Source organism: Pyxicephalus adspersus, chromosome 5, assembly GCF_032062135.1.
Source record: "Pyxicephalus adspersus chromosome 5, UCB_Pads_2.0, whole genome shotgun sequence".
NCBI classification, from domain to species: domain Eukaryota; kingdom Metazoa; phylum Chordata; class Amphibia; order Anura; family Pyxicephalidae; genus Pyxicephalus; species Pyxicephalus adspersus.
The window spans coordinates 65,081,210-65,101,282 of NC_092862.1; the positions used below are offsets into that span (position 1 = coordinate 65,081,210).

Consider the following 20,073-nt stretch of genomic DNA (forward strand, 5'->3'; position numbering starts at 1 on the left):
AGTGTTCTCTGTAGTGTGTTGTCTGGCCTCTCCACCAATTAGGTAGTGTTCTCTGTAATGTGTTATCTGGCCTCTCCACCAATCAGGGAGTGTTCTCGGTGTTGTTTTGTATAAAACAGCTTATGCAACACTGCAAATTCATCATTTAGAAGTTGGGTACATTTGAGTTTGAGGTCCATATATAAAAAGAGGCATGATTAATGTTTGGTTCCAGTAGAAGGATGATCTCTTCAAGTCAGAGACAGATAGGAGTTATCTGTTTGGTCCAAAGGAGGCTCAGTCTCCCTAAAATATGGAAATTTGCCAGCTTGTGCTTTGTATTTTGCTTCCATGATTGTAAGCCTGACAGCATGTAACATTGTTAGGTCTGGTACACACAAACTGATTCCCTGCCAATGTTGTACTTCATCCAAACAATATTTCTATCCAAAGTCCCAAAACACTGAACACATGTGTACTCTGCCCTTATGATTCCTTCCCTGGATAGAAACAATCAGAACCCTGATCATAGGATATCATCACAGTATACTTTATCATTTGTACACTTGACAACATTTGTATGCTTTTGAATAATATTCACCAACACGTCTATCCCACCCAATCAAAACCAATCAGTCTCTTACCATTGGTAAGTTCCCTTCAGATCTGATAATTTCATCTTCAATCTTGCTGTTTGTATCAGACCTTTATTTTATTCTAGCATTGTATGCACCTGGCACTCTTTAATAGAGAATTCCTATATCAGTGACCAGCACTGTGTGGTATCCTAAGGAATAAGACGTGCAGCGCCCCCTAGTGCCGGCAGCGGGCAATGCAGGAGGCTGCACGTCTACAGGGATCCCGGGGATGCGAGCGTTGTGCGATCCCCGGGCGAATGATCTTTTCCTCTCCTGGCTGTGGGAGGAGGTGGGGATGTATTCTATGAGCTGGCCTTTGTCAATCCCGCACACCGTACAGGCGGATGGTGAGATCCCGGCTGGTGAGCCTCGATAGATCCTGCTCACATGTATCCGGATTCCATGGGATCTGCTGCATTGTGTAGGAGGTAGTGTTATTCGCTGTAGGGGAGCCAGCACCATTCATCAGCATTGAACTTTCAGCCATTGATGTGATATCAGCAGATTGTGCAGGGACACATGCTGGCAGTGGAGGTGCCAGGTGGGCATCCAGCATTGGCATAGATCATTGCAGGTGGTGCATGCTGGCAGAGGGAAGGAGGTGGCATCATGGCCATAGACCGGGATCGGGAGGCCGAGGAGAATGGCTCTGTGCTGCCAGCTTCCAGCACTACAATCCCCCCATCAGAAGACATGTCTGCCGCCCCCCCATCCCCAGCACACCCGGGCTCTCGGTACAGCCCTCTGCTCCTGGACTTTGATGGCTCCTTGCTGCCCTTCCTTGGGGGACTGGGCACCTACAACAAGCGCCTGGTACTGCTCACCTGGATCCCAGCTTTGTTCCTCAGCTTCAGCCAATTCTCAGACTTCTTCCTCTTGGACATTCCAGATAAATGGTGTAAGACTAATGGCAGCTTGCCCTACCATGCCCCCGACCTCCACCTGCGCCTAATCAACGACACCACCCCACTTCCAGAGGTGATGCTCCTACTGCCACCCCCACAGCTGCCCACCACCCCATCCCCCATGGCTGGCACACTGCCCCCCAGCAACAATGACTCCTGCCTTTGTCATGAATGGACCTATCGGATCCACGCTGGCCTTGTCCAAAATGTAGTGAGCAAGGTAAGTGCGCCTGGCGCCCTACTACTTGTTGTAACCTGTGTTCTTCCTATATATCACAGTGCAGGATACAGAGAACCAACCTCAGCATTATTCTTCATGACCGCTATTATATTAATAATAACCTGTAAATGTACAGTGCAAGTTCCTGTAAAAACACAACAGGTTTTTCAACCTTGGTGGCTCTAATAAATAGCAGATCTTAAGAACAGACTGGCCATAAAGACCTTCTGAATAAAACGTGTATAGAGAAACCTATTTAAAAATTAAAAAACAAATTATTTATAAGCACCATGCACTTGTCTAGGTGAATACACTGTCCCTAAACCTTGTAAGATCCTAGGAAAGCCTTGGCCCCTAATTCTTTAGTGTGTCAAAGCCAGTTTACCATTGAGAAACGCTTTCAATAATTTTTAGGTCTCTGGGAACCCCCCGCTTTATTGGGGTTGGTGGGGAAAAACCCTCTTACATTGGTGGCCGGTGGAAATGCACCTTACAGTGGTATATAGACAACTAAGACATCAATCGAGTCATGCAACTGGTTCTGCTACATGGTGTTGAGATTATCAAATGGGGGGTCAATCAGCTGCAATTCAAGGAATCTCTAGGAACCTCTGGAGGAACCCTGGTTGAAAATGTCTGTGCTAGAGCATGTTCTACCAAGGTTTGGGATCCTAATCTTTCCCAAGGAAAATTGGTGCCTCCAAGAACTGCCTGGAAATCAAGTATTTTATTACATGTTATCATTTAATGTTTTATTATCTTATGGCTTTCTGTGATTTTTGGCGGTTGCAAAATTTTCATTTAAAGTCTCCTTTAGGTTTTGAGTAGAGTGGAGAAAGGTTATTACCCCTCACATTTTTATTGTAGCCTGTGACCCCATCCTATATATATACCAAAGACAATATCACAAAAATATCTGGAACCATTCAGGTTTTTAATGTTCTGGTGAAGGGGATTTGCCTCACTTCCACTCCAGTAATGATGGTCATTGGGACAAGTAGTAGAAGACCGTTCCCTAATAAGGACGCAACAACAAAAACTGAGAATCTAATGCACCATAAAAGAAGGCTTTGTATGTAAATTTTATACAGCCTTCCAAGTGTGCAGTTATTATTTTTGCTTTCATGTGTTTTATATTATACAGCACATTGAAGAGTTCATGGTTTTCAATTTATTTAATTTGTTTAGTATTTGATGTAGCAATCTACTACATAATGAATTGTCCTTTCTTTTTCTAAAAGGGGTACATGAACTATTGACAGAGAACATCTTAATATATTCTGAAACTGTCTATGCCACATAGGACCCCATTTGAAGAGAAGGGTGGTGTGGATGTAATAGCTGGTAATGAGAAGATCCTGTTATCTCTGAGCATTGTCCAGCTATTGCTACTGCTGAACCAAACCATCTCAATTAACCTTTCTGTTCTCTTTGAAAATGTGCCATCAGTGCCATGGCCTTTTTTTTAAAGGTTTACAGGAAATGTTTCATAATTTGTTTGAGAAACACAAATAAAATGTATACAATATTTGTCCACCTGGAGTAGGATCTTTTCTTCTGGAATGTTTTCTCCAGGAAATAAACATTGCCAATTAGTAATTAAAAGTGACAGTTTAATGACAAGTGTACGGAAAGTCGGGAGTAGAAAGTAAACTATTTCAGGCATGTTGACGGAGTAGATTGTCAGCTTGTAGAAATGCAACTGCATATGTCATGAATAAGCTCTGTACAGTGGAAACCATTATAAAGGTTATGTTTGTATTTCCTTATATTCGTTTACATACATTTGTTCAGTTGTTTGCAATAAATTAAACACTGTATTTACTAGGAAAGGCTAAAACATGGTTCTAGAGCTTCCCTTTTTATAATAGCAGTAATAGGGCTGTTTCTTCATAGCCTATTTTAATTTATGTTTGAAGATCACTGGACTAAATTTAAAATTCAGTGTGTGTGTATGTGTGTGTATATGTGTGTGTGTATATATATATATATATATATATATATATATATATATAATTTCTTGGATACTGGGGTTTTATTTTGATCTGCCCACAGTCTTATTGGCCGAGGCTGTTTTCTGCCATAGTTGCTGTCCAGAGATAGCTAATAGGATGGTGGACGTAATACCAGCTTTCTTGCCTGCTATTAAACCATTCATGGTGGGAGGTATTTAGGTGTGGAATCAGAGCTACCATAATTTAAAGATCTCATTTAAACCTCACAATAGTAAATCGATGTTTCTGAAACATTGGCAACCCCCGGCAGAACCAGAGACTGGAAAGAAAAATTTTTAAAAGGCATGAACTATTCATTTTGCCTTTTTGTTCTTTATGCAAGTATTTTTCCTTAAGAACAGGGCTGGGCATTTTTTTTGCAGATTAAAAGGTTTGTTTTTTACCACATTTGTAAGGAAAGGTTCAGATAGCTATTGTATGTATCTAACAAAAAATGAACTAGTTTTCCAGTCAATGTGATGGGATCACAACACACTAAAATCCAGTATAAAATATATATAAAAAAAAGTATTTGTACATTTGTAGGTGGTTCATTAGTAAGTAGGCAATATGTATTGCAGCACATTTTGCTATACATGAATTTATTAAATACCAATGTGACATGTATACCTGAAAACAATGCTTTGTTACATTTATTCAGTTTTTAAAGTAGTGGAGAACATTAAAAAATCAGTATGATGAGCAGTATTTTTGCTTGTAATCCTTGCCCGGCATTGCCTGCAAATCTGTACAGGAATAACGACATGTGATGCTGAGCTGTAATCCCAAGGATTGCTAATACTGCATTCGAGTTGTTTATTTTAAAGCTGAAGCTGAACAAGGCAAAATCTTAAAGAAATTATGTTGATTGCTATAAATGATTTTTCTTTTTGGGACTTAACTTTTCAAATTCAAAAACTCCATTGGGTAGCTGTGCACCTGTCTGCACAACTATGACCTCTCAAGCCTTTTAGTTTTTGTTCAAAGTTGCTCACCAACTGCTTGCTGTGACAAATCCTGTCTTCTTGTGAAATTGCATGATTTCCACTGTGATGCAGGGATGCAGGCAAGTCCAGCAGCTATTGTTCTTCCTAGACCTCCTTCCTGCTAGAAGAAAGTGTTGCCTGCATTGCTGTCCTTTGCCATGCTCACTGCATTCATTGCACTGAATGGGGTAGTGCATGAAAATGTGCAGAAAGACGATCAGTGCATTGACAAAACAACTGCATCACAAAGTACAAGTAGGAACATCAGATGTTCTCTATGCTATATCTTATATCCTTGTGTATTTCACACTATCTGGAGCGCAGTGAACAGCATTTCACCACCTATTAGTAGGAACGAGGCCTTACCTTTAGTGTCACATCTGCTTGACTCCCCCAATGGCTGAGGAGTGTGTGCTGTAATGCAGTGTGCAAGCACATTTGACCCATAAAACAAAAATGTCCAACACTGTACTTCATTTTTTAGTCACAAATTAACATTATTGCTGTTAGAACTAATTCTGGTAAATTTGGGGTTTAGCTGAGCTTTAAAAGTGAGCCTGTAGAAAAATAAACCTCATCAAGTCAGATATTCTGGAAAATTGAATATCTGCACACATCTTTTTCATCTTTCTGACAGTTCAGGAGCCCCCGAACACTTGGTGATCAATATGCTAATGGTGTATTCCAGCTCCAAATTCCATCACCCACCCACATCTGTGAGCTGGCATTACAAAAGGTCATGGCAATGCGCTGATTTATGAGCTAGTTTTACTATTTACAGCTCTGGGTTCAGGGTCTTTCGAAGTGCTAAGAAAGACACTTCTAAGGAAACAAAGGTATGCACCAAAGCCTCAATGGGCCATCATTTCAATGGGTGCTCTAAACAATGGGGTTACTATAAACTCTGACATTTCAAAAGCTCCCTAGTGCTATGCTTTGATTTCCTAGCAGCTTTATTGAAAAAGAAGCTTGCAGACCACTAGAAATGTGTGAACGGGCACTTCACTTGCCGATTTCCCCATTCTGTATACCTGCATCTGCTAGGGTGTCTCGCAATTCTGTAGGAGAACTGCTCATTGTCTAGTTGTTGACAGTCCACCTGTCATGTACTTAGGGAATCTGCATGCTTGCTAAGTGATGTCGATATTCACAAATGTTTGTGTGCATTCTTTCTGAGTAGCATTACAAACAGATTGTCAGTGCAGCCTAATGCGTGCAATATTAGGTCCTGAACTTTCAGCACATGACAATGCAAAACAGTATGTATATTGTAGATCACTAAAGATTAGTTTTGCGGTGCAACTTTGTATTGCAATGCACAGCCACAGTGCATGGGTGCAATTTATGTCATAGGATGCATTGTGATGTTAACAGTTTCTGTTTTATAAACCTTTTGAAGTAGGGTTGTAGAAACCTAATGATTGTTTTGCTTGTAGGAATATTTAAAAAAATATTATCCTACCTCCCCATAGAGCACAGCCTGGCATGTAAAGCATATGAAGCACCTTGGCTGGTGATTGACAGGCCAACAGTGAGAGGCAACATTCCCTTACACAACTCCAATGCCTTAGTATAAGGTGTGGGAATTTAGGAGCCATTTACAGCCACTTTGGGAGGTAATATGGCTTGTGACTTCTTAGGACACCAATTTCTATTCTTGTGAGCAGCTGATAGGGATGAATGGAGCCTATCTTTTGTACAGTAAATTCCATCTGTGCAGAAGGATTAGCGGAGAGGTGAGCTGTGTCAGCAAGTTGCAGCTCACTGTCTTTATAAGTCTATAGGCTTTCTGCCATTGCGGAAATTTATAATAATCATGTTTTATTATCACTGACAATTGTAGGATTTCACAGTCTGTGATAAGTAAAAGCTATTCACAGTTATTTGTATTAGCCTAGCAGGACAGGCGTGTCTACCTTTTTAAACAGCTTTTCTGAATTTATTAATATCTATCACACTTCTGAGACAGATGCATTTTGATTCACTTAAAGCCAAATGTTGAACAAATGCCATATTTTTGCAGGAGATAGATGATGCAATTTTCAAAGTTGCTTGGATAGCCTAGCACATATGCTTCCTGGTTCTTAATTTGTTGATGTAATATATAGTAGTTGAGAATTCAGTGACATCACACTTGTACTAACAACAGCCAGATGTCTGTTCTTTCACTAAACCTAAACGATTAGCTTATGTGACATAGCCATTTGTCTTATGACAAAGCTGCTTTATAAGTAGCTTTTCCCATTTCCATGGCATATACAGGGCAATGCTGCTGAACATCTTTGTCCTTCCTTACTAATGCCCCTGCCCTATACCAAGGATGTGTTCCATGAACTGCTTACTAGTGGGAATAAGCCTTGGGCAATGGGGTGTCTTTAGATTCCTAACAGTCAGACTTCAGTTGCACTTTTTGAAGAGACTGTCCATGGTCCTGATACTCAGCACCATGTGACCAGACCACTGAAAATCACAGTTGTTAAAATTTCCATGCCAGTGAATTACATTCAGAAGGTATTCCAGTAAATGTCACACATTCTATTTAGACACGCCAATTAATACCATATGGTGGTGGACACCCTTTATGCACCCTTGTAAAAACTATGCGTTTTGTTGGTTTTCTAAAGTCTTAAAAGATGTGTGAAAGTTTTACAGAAACTCTCCACGTTGACATTGCTTCACTGCGGGAGTTGTATTACTTTGTTTTACTGGGAAAAATCAACACACATAGAATTTAACTAGCAATGCACAATTTGCACAAGACTGTACACAGATCCACTGTGGTGTCAAGTTTTTCAAATTTTTTCCAATATTTCCTTTTTTAACAACTTTAAAGCGTATACAAATCAAAAACCTTGGTTAGGTTTGGAAGAGTCACCCTTTATTTGTCCCAATGACTACTCTCTTCAGTGGAGAAAGAGGGAATGTGAAATCCAAACATTCTGAGTTGTCAATGTAACAGGTGAAGGAAGATCTTCCAATGTGAAAATGATCTCAAACATTTAGCAATTCTTCTTTTTAGTCTTGCAGTTTTTCAAGGAAAAATGGACCAGAAAAGGTATTTAGGTTTCTGATCCTTTGTTCTGGGATAACCAGCAAGAAGAGTGACATTTACCTCTTTCAATTAAATTTAGGCCTCGACCTTGCAAGATTATGATAAGTTTAGGATTTGTAAACCTCCCAGGTGCACACATTGCATACCTGTCTCTATCTTTATGTTTAAGGTAATTAGCTTCTTACAACATTTCTTGTCCCAAAGTGTCCTTTATCAACAATACTTGGTCACTTATCACATACAGGCAGGTTTTCTATTATATCTCATGTCTGATAAAACAGACTTTCCTTAAATGATGGCTGATTTGACTTAATCTTTAAATAACACATAGAATTAAACTAGCAATGCGCACAGATGCACAATGATGGCTGATTTGACTTGTGCTATTGAAATTACTGGAGAGATAGACCTCGAGCACCAAAAAGAGCTTTTAATGTCTAAAAACCACCAGACTTAAAATATGTCCTGAGCTGTATAGATCCTTTTTTACTGGACTCCATGCAGATCCAAATATTGTTTATGTTTGTTTAAGGACATTCATAGCTATTCACAATAACTGTTTTTACCTGAAGCTCCCCCTGCCTAATAAGAAACTTAGCGCCACAGAGGCCTAAAAACAAAGTAGCCAGTTGCTTTGGTGTTTATTTCTTTTTTTCAAACTTCAGATTACTTAGCCTATCCTAAGACTACCGCACTCTTGGATTCGGTATCTATTCGGATAAACCAGCCTAAATGCATTGCACTTGATACTGGAATGTATAATACATTTGTTGATCTTGAGGTTTTTGCAGTCATATTGTAACATGAATCTTTTAGGCTTTATAAGAATTGTTTGTAATTTTAGTTAAATGATCCAAGATTGGATACACTGAATTAATGATCTTTTCTGTAGTAAAAGAATTTACAGGCTTTTATTTTGAGCTGAACATTTTTTTTACATTTTAAATTTCTGGATTCATATCTTTCCTCTATAACTAAGAAAAGTTTTGGGATTAAAACTAAGAATGAACATACTTGTATTGGTAATGCATATTTGTATTTGAGTGAACATTGGTGTATGTCAGGATAGTTCTGGGAAACTTTGGCCTGGTTAAGACAAAACTAAGTGACCTCAAGAAGAAAAAAGAACTGTAGGATGAAGGTTGAAGTATTTTATGAACGGATTAAGTAGACATTGTTGCATCTGGTCACATAACACTTTATTCACAAACAAAACCTGGGAACCTTCCCTTGGCCAGGTACTGTAATCTCAGGGCTGAGGGGGTCAGGTAGCAATAAAGGGCCCCTAGTCATCAATAACTATTGGCACCACGTTAAAGGATGTCTAAATGATTGAATATATTCACCTGGCACATCATATTTTATTTGCACTGTCACCCACTCAACCACCCCAGTCTTCTTCTGGTATATATAGATATCCATTCTCATTTGATTAATGAATTCAGGATTTTAGGAGACGGAGAGTCATGTCCAGTCATGCCTCAGGGTTATCCTATTACTTTAGGTTCAAAAGTGCAGACTGAAAGGAATACTAACACTCAGGTTTCACTTGTGTATTTAATCCTTGAGTGACAGTATTCAAATGAAAGCAATTTTCCATTATCTCCTGGAGCATGCAGCTCCCTCTCTTTCTGTGAGTTTTATAATGTAGCATTGATGTTTATTTGCCTTACCACTGATATTTCATTCTGTGCATATAGCATAGCCAGCTACATGGCTTATTTATCTTCTTGCATCAGTCAGTGCTATAACAAATCCTTTTCCTATTTGTTTTGGAAGCACATGTTATGCTTTTCTTTCTTCTAATGCTTGTTCAATGTATTTCTTATATATATGTCTGGCATTGAGCTTGCCATTGCTCCGTGGGAGCAGGTGATGACATTTTTGGCAAGGTATTAGAAGGAGCGACAGTGCCTGACTGCAGTTGGCACCAGTAGTGATTGCATTTGCTTAGAGGAAGCCTCATATATGAGAATTTGCTCGTTACCAGTGGGGCGTTCACATAGTTTCTGAATTTCTGTAGGTTTTGATACAGTTTTAGCTACATTTTGTAATAAGGCGGCAAGTTTTGCTTGTATTTTATGGACTTGTTTGTAAGAAAAATGATTATCTTCATTTATAGGGATAATATAATATGAAGATCTGCCTGAATATATGGCTTTGTCACAAGAGAGACATTGGTTTGGATTATTCTCAAGGCTTCCAGGGGGTAATCATGCCAAAGCTGTAGCACTGACTGCCCAGAGTCACGGCCTAAATCAGCATTTAGCTAAAGCTTTCAAATTAGGAAAACAACATTTGAGCACTAGAATAATATCTGTATTTTCAACAGTAGATTTCTGTATATTTATATATATATATATATATATATATATATATATATAATCCATTTAATAAAGAATTTGCAGTATTTTGTACATATTTATTATATTCAGGATTACAGATTAACATTTGTTTAAATATATTTATTACATTTTAATGAGATATACCTTAATAATAAGGATGGATAAGGGATTATAATTGGAACCCTGCTGAATAGCTCTTTTGTAAATACCGTAGCCTATCCGTAATGATATAACAATGGTGGCCCAATCAAAGCACCCCCTGAAAGCCAAGACAGGGCCTGCAAGGGTGATGGAACCCAGAAATGCTCTGGTATAAGAACTGATTAGTAGATCCCAGGACTAGGATGTGAAGGAGTACAGCTGGTAATACAGTGAGGATGAGCTGGTCCCAGCCTAGGGCTGGTAACTAGCAAGCACCAAATCCTGAGTAGAATCAAGGTTTATTATTATTACACAGTATTTATATAGCGCCATCATATTACGCAGCGCTGTACAAAGTCCATAGTCATGTCACTAACTGTCCCTCAAAGGAGCTCACAATCTAATGTCCCTACTATAGTCATATGTCATTAATACAGTCTAAGGTCAATTTAGGGGGAAGACAATTAACCTAACTGCATGTTTTTGGGATGTGGGAGGAAACCCACGCAGACACGGGGAGAACCTGCAAACTCCATGCAGATAGTGTCCTGGCTGGGATTCGAACCTAGGACCTAGCGCTGCAAAGGCCAGAGTGCTAACCCCTGAGCCACCGTGCTGCCCAGAGGTACATTGAGGTACATTGAGGTACAGCACGTAGAAGACTGGTGAGATGTCCAGGTTCAAGTCAGTAATGGAGATTATGGGCAACCCTTGTCAGATCAGACCGAAGTCCCTTCACTAGCAAAAGTCAAGCAAGTTCAGAATCGGAGATCTTTTATATATATATATGTATATATATATGATATATTGTCCCAAAGATACATCCTAAAATCTCTGGAATAAGTTCTATGCAGGACTTTAAATGGTAAGTTACTCTGTTAGAAATGCACGTTAATAGATGACATATGTGCACAGTTGCCAATTAGCCTTTTATGCACAGAAACATATACACGCTTATGTGAGTGGCCAAAAAATTGATGGTGAACATTATGTTCCTAACTACCGTTTCCCATTCTTTAATTCTTACAGTCCTTAATGGAGTTTCTATTAGAGAGAGACCAGGTCCAAATGTTTGCAGCTACTGCTGCTGTGTATTTTATTAGGTTACCCTTATTGTTTATGTGTTTTCTCTTTAAAAATCATCAAACATGTTGCTTTTTTGTTTATTACAGGGATCTGTATGGTTTATCTTTTATAAATTGATTCTGGTATATCCTGTGGTCATTAGACTTGTAATGCTAAACTTTCCAGCACATTGAATACCTAGCCACTGTGAAGCTTTTTTATCACTTTTCATACCTGAATAGCACAGAATTTGACATGTCATTCCTCTACCAAAATACTTTTTCTTCTTTGCATTTAAGCTTAGGGCCCTTCTCAGTTGAACAGTCTTATTTTAATGCATGGCACTATTGTGTGCCTGTCTCTTTCTCTACCCTTCCATTCAATTCCCAAAAATAAAGGCAGCTGTCTTTTCTTTTCTGAGTTACTCAATCTCCTTTGCAGCCTTTGATTGAATATGCTTTTTTCTCCTTCTAAATCTGTTTTTGTCATTTAGAGCACAAACAAAAGACATCAGTCATGTCAGATCTTATATAGGCTTGTACTAAACCACTGCATAGGCAGTTCTTGTGAGTAAGTTAGAGCGAGCCCACTCACACATATGCATTTTAATACATATAGATTCTTGTATTTGTATACACGGTGTTAAATACGGAGCTATTTCACATTTGTGTATGTTTAGGTGTAGACAGTACATCGGGAACCTTTTAAAGCTTCCAGTTTGTGTTTATGTATTCCAGTAATGGCTGCATGGCATTTTTAGGGTGGGTTCTTGATTGTGACTACAGTGGCCCATGCCTGCAAAATGTATGGTATTTACTTGTTTCCATCACAATTAAAACGCACAAAGTGTCTCATCCTATAGCAAGTGTTAAAACACGATCACCAGGTAATACTTTAATTAAATCTGCAGTTTTAAATAGATTGAAAATGATTTTTAAAACCAATACTAACATGTTTAAGCCATTATATGAGATTTTAGGGATTGGGTTTACTTTCAAGTACAACTAAGGGTTGCTGCTTGACAAGCACCAAATCTACTTACCGTTTGATGCATCGGCATTATAAGTAAACAAAAGAACTTCCTTTACCTTCTCTGAATAAACAAACTTCTCCATCATTTGTATCTCACCAGAGCCAATACGTTTAGCTATATTTCCAAGTTTTGAGTTGGAGGACAATAGTTTGGGGTTCAAGCATTCCCAAGTTTAAAATGGCACACATGAACAGAGTCAGCTTTAAAGAATAATAAACATGAGTTTCTTTTGTTTGACATATTCATTATGTGCTGTATTTTTCCGTGGTTACCATTTGGAGTATGCACCATTTCAAAAGGAAAACTTGCAGACCGCAAATGGTAGTACATTGTTGCATTTGTGAAGTGGAAACCAATTAGGTGATCTGACTATGGTGAACTGAGATCTAGGTGGTTTCTATGAATCACTATCTATTACCCTAAATAAGGCCATTTTCAGCCACTAGAATTATGCTGAGTCCAATCTATAAAGGCCCAAAGGCCCATTTGTTGATTGGAGGCTGTCTAGCATGAAGGTCATGTCACTACCGAATTTAAAAAAAAGATTATTGACAAAACATTGGTATGTTAGTGCTATGTACCAGGTTTGCTTCTTGTTTTCTATATGTTTCAGTAGATTCATAGAGGCCAAGTGAAAAAGAAATGTATAGCTCGTGTTACACTAAATGACTGTTGTTTAAATCCTTGTGTCTTTGTGACTCTAATTTCTAAATAAAAATATTGTGAAAGAAAAAGAAATGTATATTGAAAAAAATTGAAAAACTAGTGATTATATATTTTGTGCTTTATTTTGCAAACTCCATCTTTTGTGGTCTGCTTGATTTGTAACTACGGTACTCCTCAATCTCTTAAATAACCACAATTGAAGTGTGTGTATGTAGGTATATTTTAAAGTTTCCAAGAAAATATATCTGGCATTTATTATGTATAAAGCTAACCATGGTAAAGTGTCTCTGAATCCAAATTGTGTTTCCATTTTGCATAAACTTAAGAAATGTTAGGTTTTAACTGCTGTCTGTGTTTTTGCTACTGTAATATTTATCCTATTTATTTTAATGACCACTGGGACTGGAAGAAAAATTAAACATAAATTGTGACCCATAAATGTAAAAACCTGTATTGTCATGAGTGTAATTTGCCAATTCTGTAAAGAACAGCTGCATAGTTGTAGTGTTGGCAAAAGTTTTAGTGTATATTATAGTCTAATGTATATAGGAGGAACGCTTAATAAATGAGCCTAGAAGGCTTGTTGTCAAAGCAGTCAAAATGTGTGACTTACAAGTGCCAGTGAAGCAGACCAGGCTGGGCAGATGGTAGATAAACAGTTGGGTAATGGATCTTGTAGAGTGGTTTCTATCACCTGACGGTTTGGCTGGTATTAGGAACAAGCTGTTTTATTTCATTGCTTGCATAAGGCACTACTCAATTAAAGATTTACAGAAACAAAGTGAGCCAAGTTTCACAGACCATTGATGAAGTCGGCAATTTGTCCGGGCAGACATTGAGGCACTTAGATTGTGGTTCTGACCATGTCAATCACCCTATGTGCCAATTGTCCTATAGCAGGGTAGACAGTCCCATTTTTTTTACAAATGCTAAACAACATTGGGGGGCTGCTGTATGCTAGCTGGATTTGTGTTCAAGACCGTTCTGTTCTTCTATAAAAGGATCCAGCTTTCTATAATCTATCTATATATACAATCTATAGTGCTATAGTTTAGTAAACTACTTCCTTAGGGAGCTTATTCCACGTTTTTTATTCCACAATGTATTTTCCAGATGCAGAGCGTGCCCCCTTGTTCTTTGTAATGATCTTGAAGTGAAAAATCTGGAAAAGAGTTTTCTATATGGACCATTTATATATTTATACAGGATGATCATATCCCTTCTTAAACGTCTCTTCTCAAGGGAGAATAGATTCAGTTCAGCTAATCTCTCCTCGTAGCTGAGCTCCTCCATTCCTTTTATTAGTTTAGTTGCCCTTCTCTATATTATATTTTATGTGAACTGGTGCCCCAAACTAGATTGCAAATTCTAGATGAGATCCAACCAATGTACATTGTAAGTGAAATATTTTATTCTTTTCATTATGTTTTGCAGGATCAGCTATAGTCTCCCTAAGCTATTTGCTCACTATAACTGCATGTAGTATATCTGCTATCCATCAAAATCACCTTGTATGGACAATATTGCTGTTAATTTTTAACTTGCAGCCAATCTCCTAGTCATGCTGTGGATGCTTGACAGGACCAATAAAATGCACGTGATTACATGTGAATGTGTAACTTCAACTCTAAGCAACAATGGGTATATGCTATAATGGGTGCAGATATAATCAGAACAGGCATTATGAAATCAATGTTATATCTCCACACTCCGTGAAAAGTTATCCTACATTAGATGTGAAATAAATATTCCCAGATATTTTCACAAAGAGGTCTTCTAGATCACAGCACTATACCTCTTAATGTAATTCCAGTTTGTGATGAAACCCATGTAACAAGAAGGTAGTTACAGTGGAAACCAATAGATCTGTCTATTACATGCACTGCATTTATGATGGGGACTTTTATTAGGCTTCATTCACAAACATTTAATGCAAAATAAGGATCTCATTGATTGCGATTGTCAATTAACCTAGATTTACTCTAAAAATTACTTTTTTAGGTTAAAAGGATTAGGTTAAAAAAGGATTGTTATCCTGCATTAGGTGTGGTATTTGAGCCTGTTATCTTCAGCTGCATTTTACCGTCTCGGACATTGCATTACTTGGACCTAGTTTGTTGGAGAGAGGTGTTTACAGCCAGCGTTGCAGTGATGTAAAGGGGTGTGGAGTCACAATGCTGACAACAATTTAGGCACTAGTATAAAAGAGAAAACTGTCTATTAACATTGAGGTTGAACCAAGTAGACAATGGTATCACCGTTCTGCTTTATATTGGAGGGTTCATTGTAGTTAAATATGCCTAAACATACTGTTAGATCTAGCCTTTCAATCAATATTGGGTTCTTAAACTTCCTACACAATGTGATATGGTATCACAATCTCCTTTAGGTTTACCAAAGTCATCTAATGTAAGTGCATACCTACCCCTTGTCCCCTTCTATTCCATTTGTATTAAATCAGACGGGCCCTTGTACTACATAGTTGTTGGTAAATCTAAAGAAGTTTGTGTGTGGCACTTTAGATATTTAAATGGCCTCACTAGTTGCAATCCAGTTGTTGTGTGTCACATTATTTTCTTCTTTATGGTAAATCAATGTGAAAATGTATTATAGCAATTTAGAGACTATATAATGTATCAAAAATTTGTTTCATGTTCAAATGTCCTGTATCTCTCTCAAGGACACACACATGAACACATTCTTCTGTATTGATTGTTGTGCCCATTATCCTCATAGTAACTGATGTTGTTTTGTTTCCCCCACCTAGCAGCAGGCAGGTGTGTAACGTGCTAATCTGCTCAAATTTTTATGAAGATTATGATGTAACATGCATGTGTAACAGCATTTTGGTAACTGTTTAAACAAATAACCCTCTTCCTGCAGGACACTATGCAAGTCTTGGGGGCCTAAAGGCATAGAGTGACTGTTGCCATACTCCTCTCATGGAAACTTTTTAAAACAGAAGTAAACATGCTAGAGAAAATAAAAACTTTGGAGCCCCCAGGTGCTTTTTGTTATACCGTGCATGTATGTTAAGCACAGCAGATCTATGTATCCCTTCCTGAACTTCAGTGTCACCGAAACCTATTTCCCGTACTTCTATCTTTTTGTGTTTGGAGTCCTCAGGCTCATGAATAGTCAGGCTTGTATGTACATATGAGTAACTTTGTCCCAGTGCAGAATAACAACATCAATTACAGAAACAAAGTGCTGATTGGTAGAAAAAAAAAACATCTAGCAGTTTCTTTTGCCATAAATAACCTGCTTGTCAGCACTCTTAATAAAAACATTAATCAAATTCTGCTGTAAAGTGTATGTAAACCTAAAAATGAACTTTTTCTTATTTGTTCTATTTTGATCTGTTAAATATGAAAATCTTCTAAAAAAAGTGTTCTAGAACACCTTTCATTACATATTACTACCTGCTTTCAAGGCATGGGTAAAAAGAAAGGTGGTGTGTGTGTGTGTGTGTATATATATATATATATATATATATATATATATATATATATATATATATATATATATATATATATATATATATATATATATATATACACACACACATCTTAATCATGTTTTTTGGCCATGTGATTACATGGATAGATACACATTTAGCCATTTAGTAATGGGGCACCTTTAGTGCTGGACCCCAAAGCTATTACACATCTGATATGGTTGACACTGGTTTGTATCCTCTTTGTAGTTTTTTCTATTGTACTAGCAGTTTAATCTCTTCCTGTATAATTAGTCTCTTTTAAATATAAGCTTTCAATATTCATGCATGCACTATTAGCCATGCAATTAATTAAACAATACAAAAATAATTGAAGTCTGCAAATGACAGACTTCTGTTCAACATAACTTTTTTTCACTTTATATTTCAAGCTGTAGTTACATGAAATGTCACAATTTTATTTAAACACAATGCCTACTTTATTATGTATATATCTGTAATCATTACAAAGTGGTTTCTCTGTGTATTTTGATTTGACTAAATATTTCTCACTGTGATATGAACCATAGCGTAAGTGATAATGATAGTCACTGCTATTGTGTACTACTTCTTTATTCTCTTAGATTGTAAGCTCTTCTGGGCAGCTCATCTTAGTGTACACACACACACCTACCTACCTACCTACCTTGTAAACAACAACATTTATCTCAAGTGTCCTTATTTTAAAGATGAGATGTAAGAAAATGTGGTGTGTGTGATTTATATATATATATATATATATATATATATATATTTATATATCTTTAAAATAACCACACTTGAGATAAATGTTGGTTTACAAGGCTACTGTGTTTAAAATAGCTCCTTCAGTTAAGTGTGTCTTATTGAAGGTTGCGTGGAAGAGCTGTGATTCACTGTTGCCAGCATTTTTCTGTGATACTCGCACTCTGTAAAGAAATATAGATATTCCCGAGATAATACACATCTCTCATCCATGTAATGTGTTTGATGGTTTGTACTTTGAAATGCCATATAATGACAGAGCACTTATTTATAAAGTTGTCAAGCTTTGGGTTAACTACTGTTTTTAAAAGAAACTCGGCATGGCCAGTCCACTTTTTTTTTTTGAAACATAAAAACATTTCTTGTAGACCGCAAGTATGTTGCTTATAGCTGGTCCTCGAATTTTTACCTCACTTTTAATCCCATACAGGGGTCACCAGACATGAAAACCTGAAAGAATAGCTAATCTTTCTTGATTTTATACACATCTAGATAGATACATTTTTAATTATCTTGGTGTTATACCATAAAATCCAGAATGCTGCACAATGTGTGTTTTAGGTGTAACAATGAAAGGATACATGAAGGACAGATGTGGGCACACCTTAGCATACATAATGATAAATACATGACTAGGTAATAAGTAATAGCTGTAGAAATCAGTCCAGTAATTTAGATTCTTCCCTTCCACTTACAAATGCTGAGTCAGACTCCTTGTGCTGAGCAGATTCAGGCTGCACTGGGACACAAGGTTTTCAACAGGAAACATTGTTGTACTCGGCAATCTCCCAGATGACACACTCTATGGGCGATATGTCTCCTATTTAGTTGGAGTAATCCACTTAAAAGCCTAGGGCACAAAATACAAAAATACAAATACAAAATATGGAGGAAGGAAAAAGAGAGGTACAAGAAAAAAAGGACAAGACAGATTAAAAAATGGAAGTAATCGTCTGTTTGCTATGGACTACTTTAATATACATGTGTTTTAGCTGGGGTTCTTAAAAATAGATCCAAACCCAACTACTAAATCTCATATAATCTTTAACGTAATAAAGTATTTTCAAAGATTGTTTTCAGTCTGCCACTTTTATTAAAATAATAACTGGCTATCCTAGAATGAAGCTCCACGTTCAGGGCAATACCTGATAGGGGATTGCAAATCTCATACTTTTTTTGTTTGTTTTTTTTACTTGAATGACGACAGTTGTAAATAGGCTACATGGTAAAGACTGAACACCCTGTAAGACGGGTCAATATACCATACAATTCTAGCAGCCCCTGTATTGTAATTTTTAAGCTTATTGTGTTGAGTATCTGTTTCTCCTTCTTTTGCTTTAAAACATTTTATACAGTTTCTAAAAAAGTAATAGAGGCAAAATTAGTCTGGTTTGTGTTTGCTCATATAATCTTTTGTACCTTTTGACCTTACCTATACTGGCCTTGGCTTCTAAAATCATTACTATCTGTTCCACTTCCAGACTATAAATCTGCTTAATAGGTTTCACTCTGGCCCTGTCTGTCTATTGTTACCGGCAGGCAATCCATGGGGCTGCATCCTAGGAGTTGCCTTGCACCAAAATCAGTTTCCACCATAAGGCTAAAGCCTTATGGTACTCACTTAGGTACTCACTTGCAATAATTATCGTTAGAAAACGAACGACTAACGATTATGCACGATTATTTTGAACGATCGTATTGTACACAATTCTGTACATGTTGTAACAATACGATCGTTCAAATATAATCCACCAATAATGTACACACGCTAGATATGATCGTTTGAACGATGCAGGAAGTGACATGTAAAGGTGAAAGTGTGCTGCAGAATTATCCACGATCACTGAATGACTGTACCCACAATAGATAGTGAGCGATGATCGCTCAGTCAGATCCGCCGGGACGGTCAGTTGTTTCCAGCGACAATCGTCGGCGTCGTTGTGCACTTTTTTGTTAACGATTATCGGACCATTGGTCGTTAGTCCTTTGTTTCCAACGATAATGATTGCACGTGTGTACGTGTAACCTTAGTTGGGACTAGCACTATTTTATTATGGCAATTACCACCCACAAGCACTTGCTGGAAAACCCTAAGTGCCCAGGTGTAGTATCAGGCTTTCAGTCATTTACACTTGCAAGCTGAACTAATTCAATTCTACGGAGGTGGCAGAGGCTGTGAACTGCCTCCTCCTGTCTGTCAAATAAGGCATAATGGGCAGACCAATTTGGTCCAATGCCACCTGTTTTTTGCAAGTGGTTTTGAGATGTAGACCACTAAAAAACGCTTGTTTGTCTGCACTGGTTGTAGACCTTTATTTCACTTTCAGTATGTCTGCAGTGATTTTTTACAATCCATACCTGTAGCCATGTCATCCTAATGAACTCCATATTATTTCTATTCTGATATTTATTTTGTTTCAGTTATCAGGTTCCTTTGCCCCAGAGACCACAGATGGCAAAACCTACCATTCCACCTGAAATTACACCATCTTGTTCTCAATCTGTATGACAAATTTGTTTAAGCTATCAGATCCTATAGAAGGAGATCCTGAACAGTAGCCTTGATGAATTGTCACCGGTAAACATTTGTATTCTCTTCTTGGCTGTATTTCTCACACGCAACCTTGGAAAGAATTAATATGCATGTCATGCGTTATGACGTTAGGAGGCTCTGTCCTTGAGCATAAACTGTTGTATGTTGTGTTTTTTTTCTGCTAGCCTGTGAGCACTTGGTAGCTATTATCACTCAGCTTTTTAATTCTACCCAATCTGTCTAATAAGCTTCAGAGGTCTTTTATGTGCAGTGAAT

The 20,073-nt window shown here is 37.7% G+C and overlaps 1 protein-coding gene across 1 annotated transcript in view; it reads left to right on the forward strand.

Moving 5' to 3' along the window:
- The first annotated feature begins 889 nt into the window (after positions 1 to 889).
- SLC22A23 (solute carrier family 22 member 23) overlaps positions 890 to 20,073 on the forward strand; it is a 79,237-nt gene continuing 60,053 nt past the window's right edge. Inside the window, exon 1 of the mRNA XM_072411775.1 lies at positions 890 to 1,742. Coding sequence (XP_072267876.1) covers positions 1,227 to 1,742 — 516 coding nt within the window. The 5' untranslated portion in view covers positions 890 to 1,226. The remainder of the gene's footprint in view (positions 1,743 to 20,073) is intronic.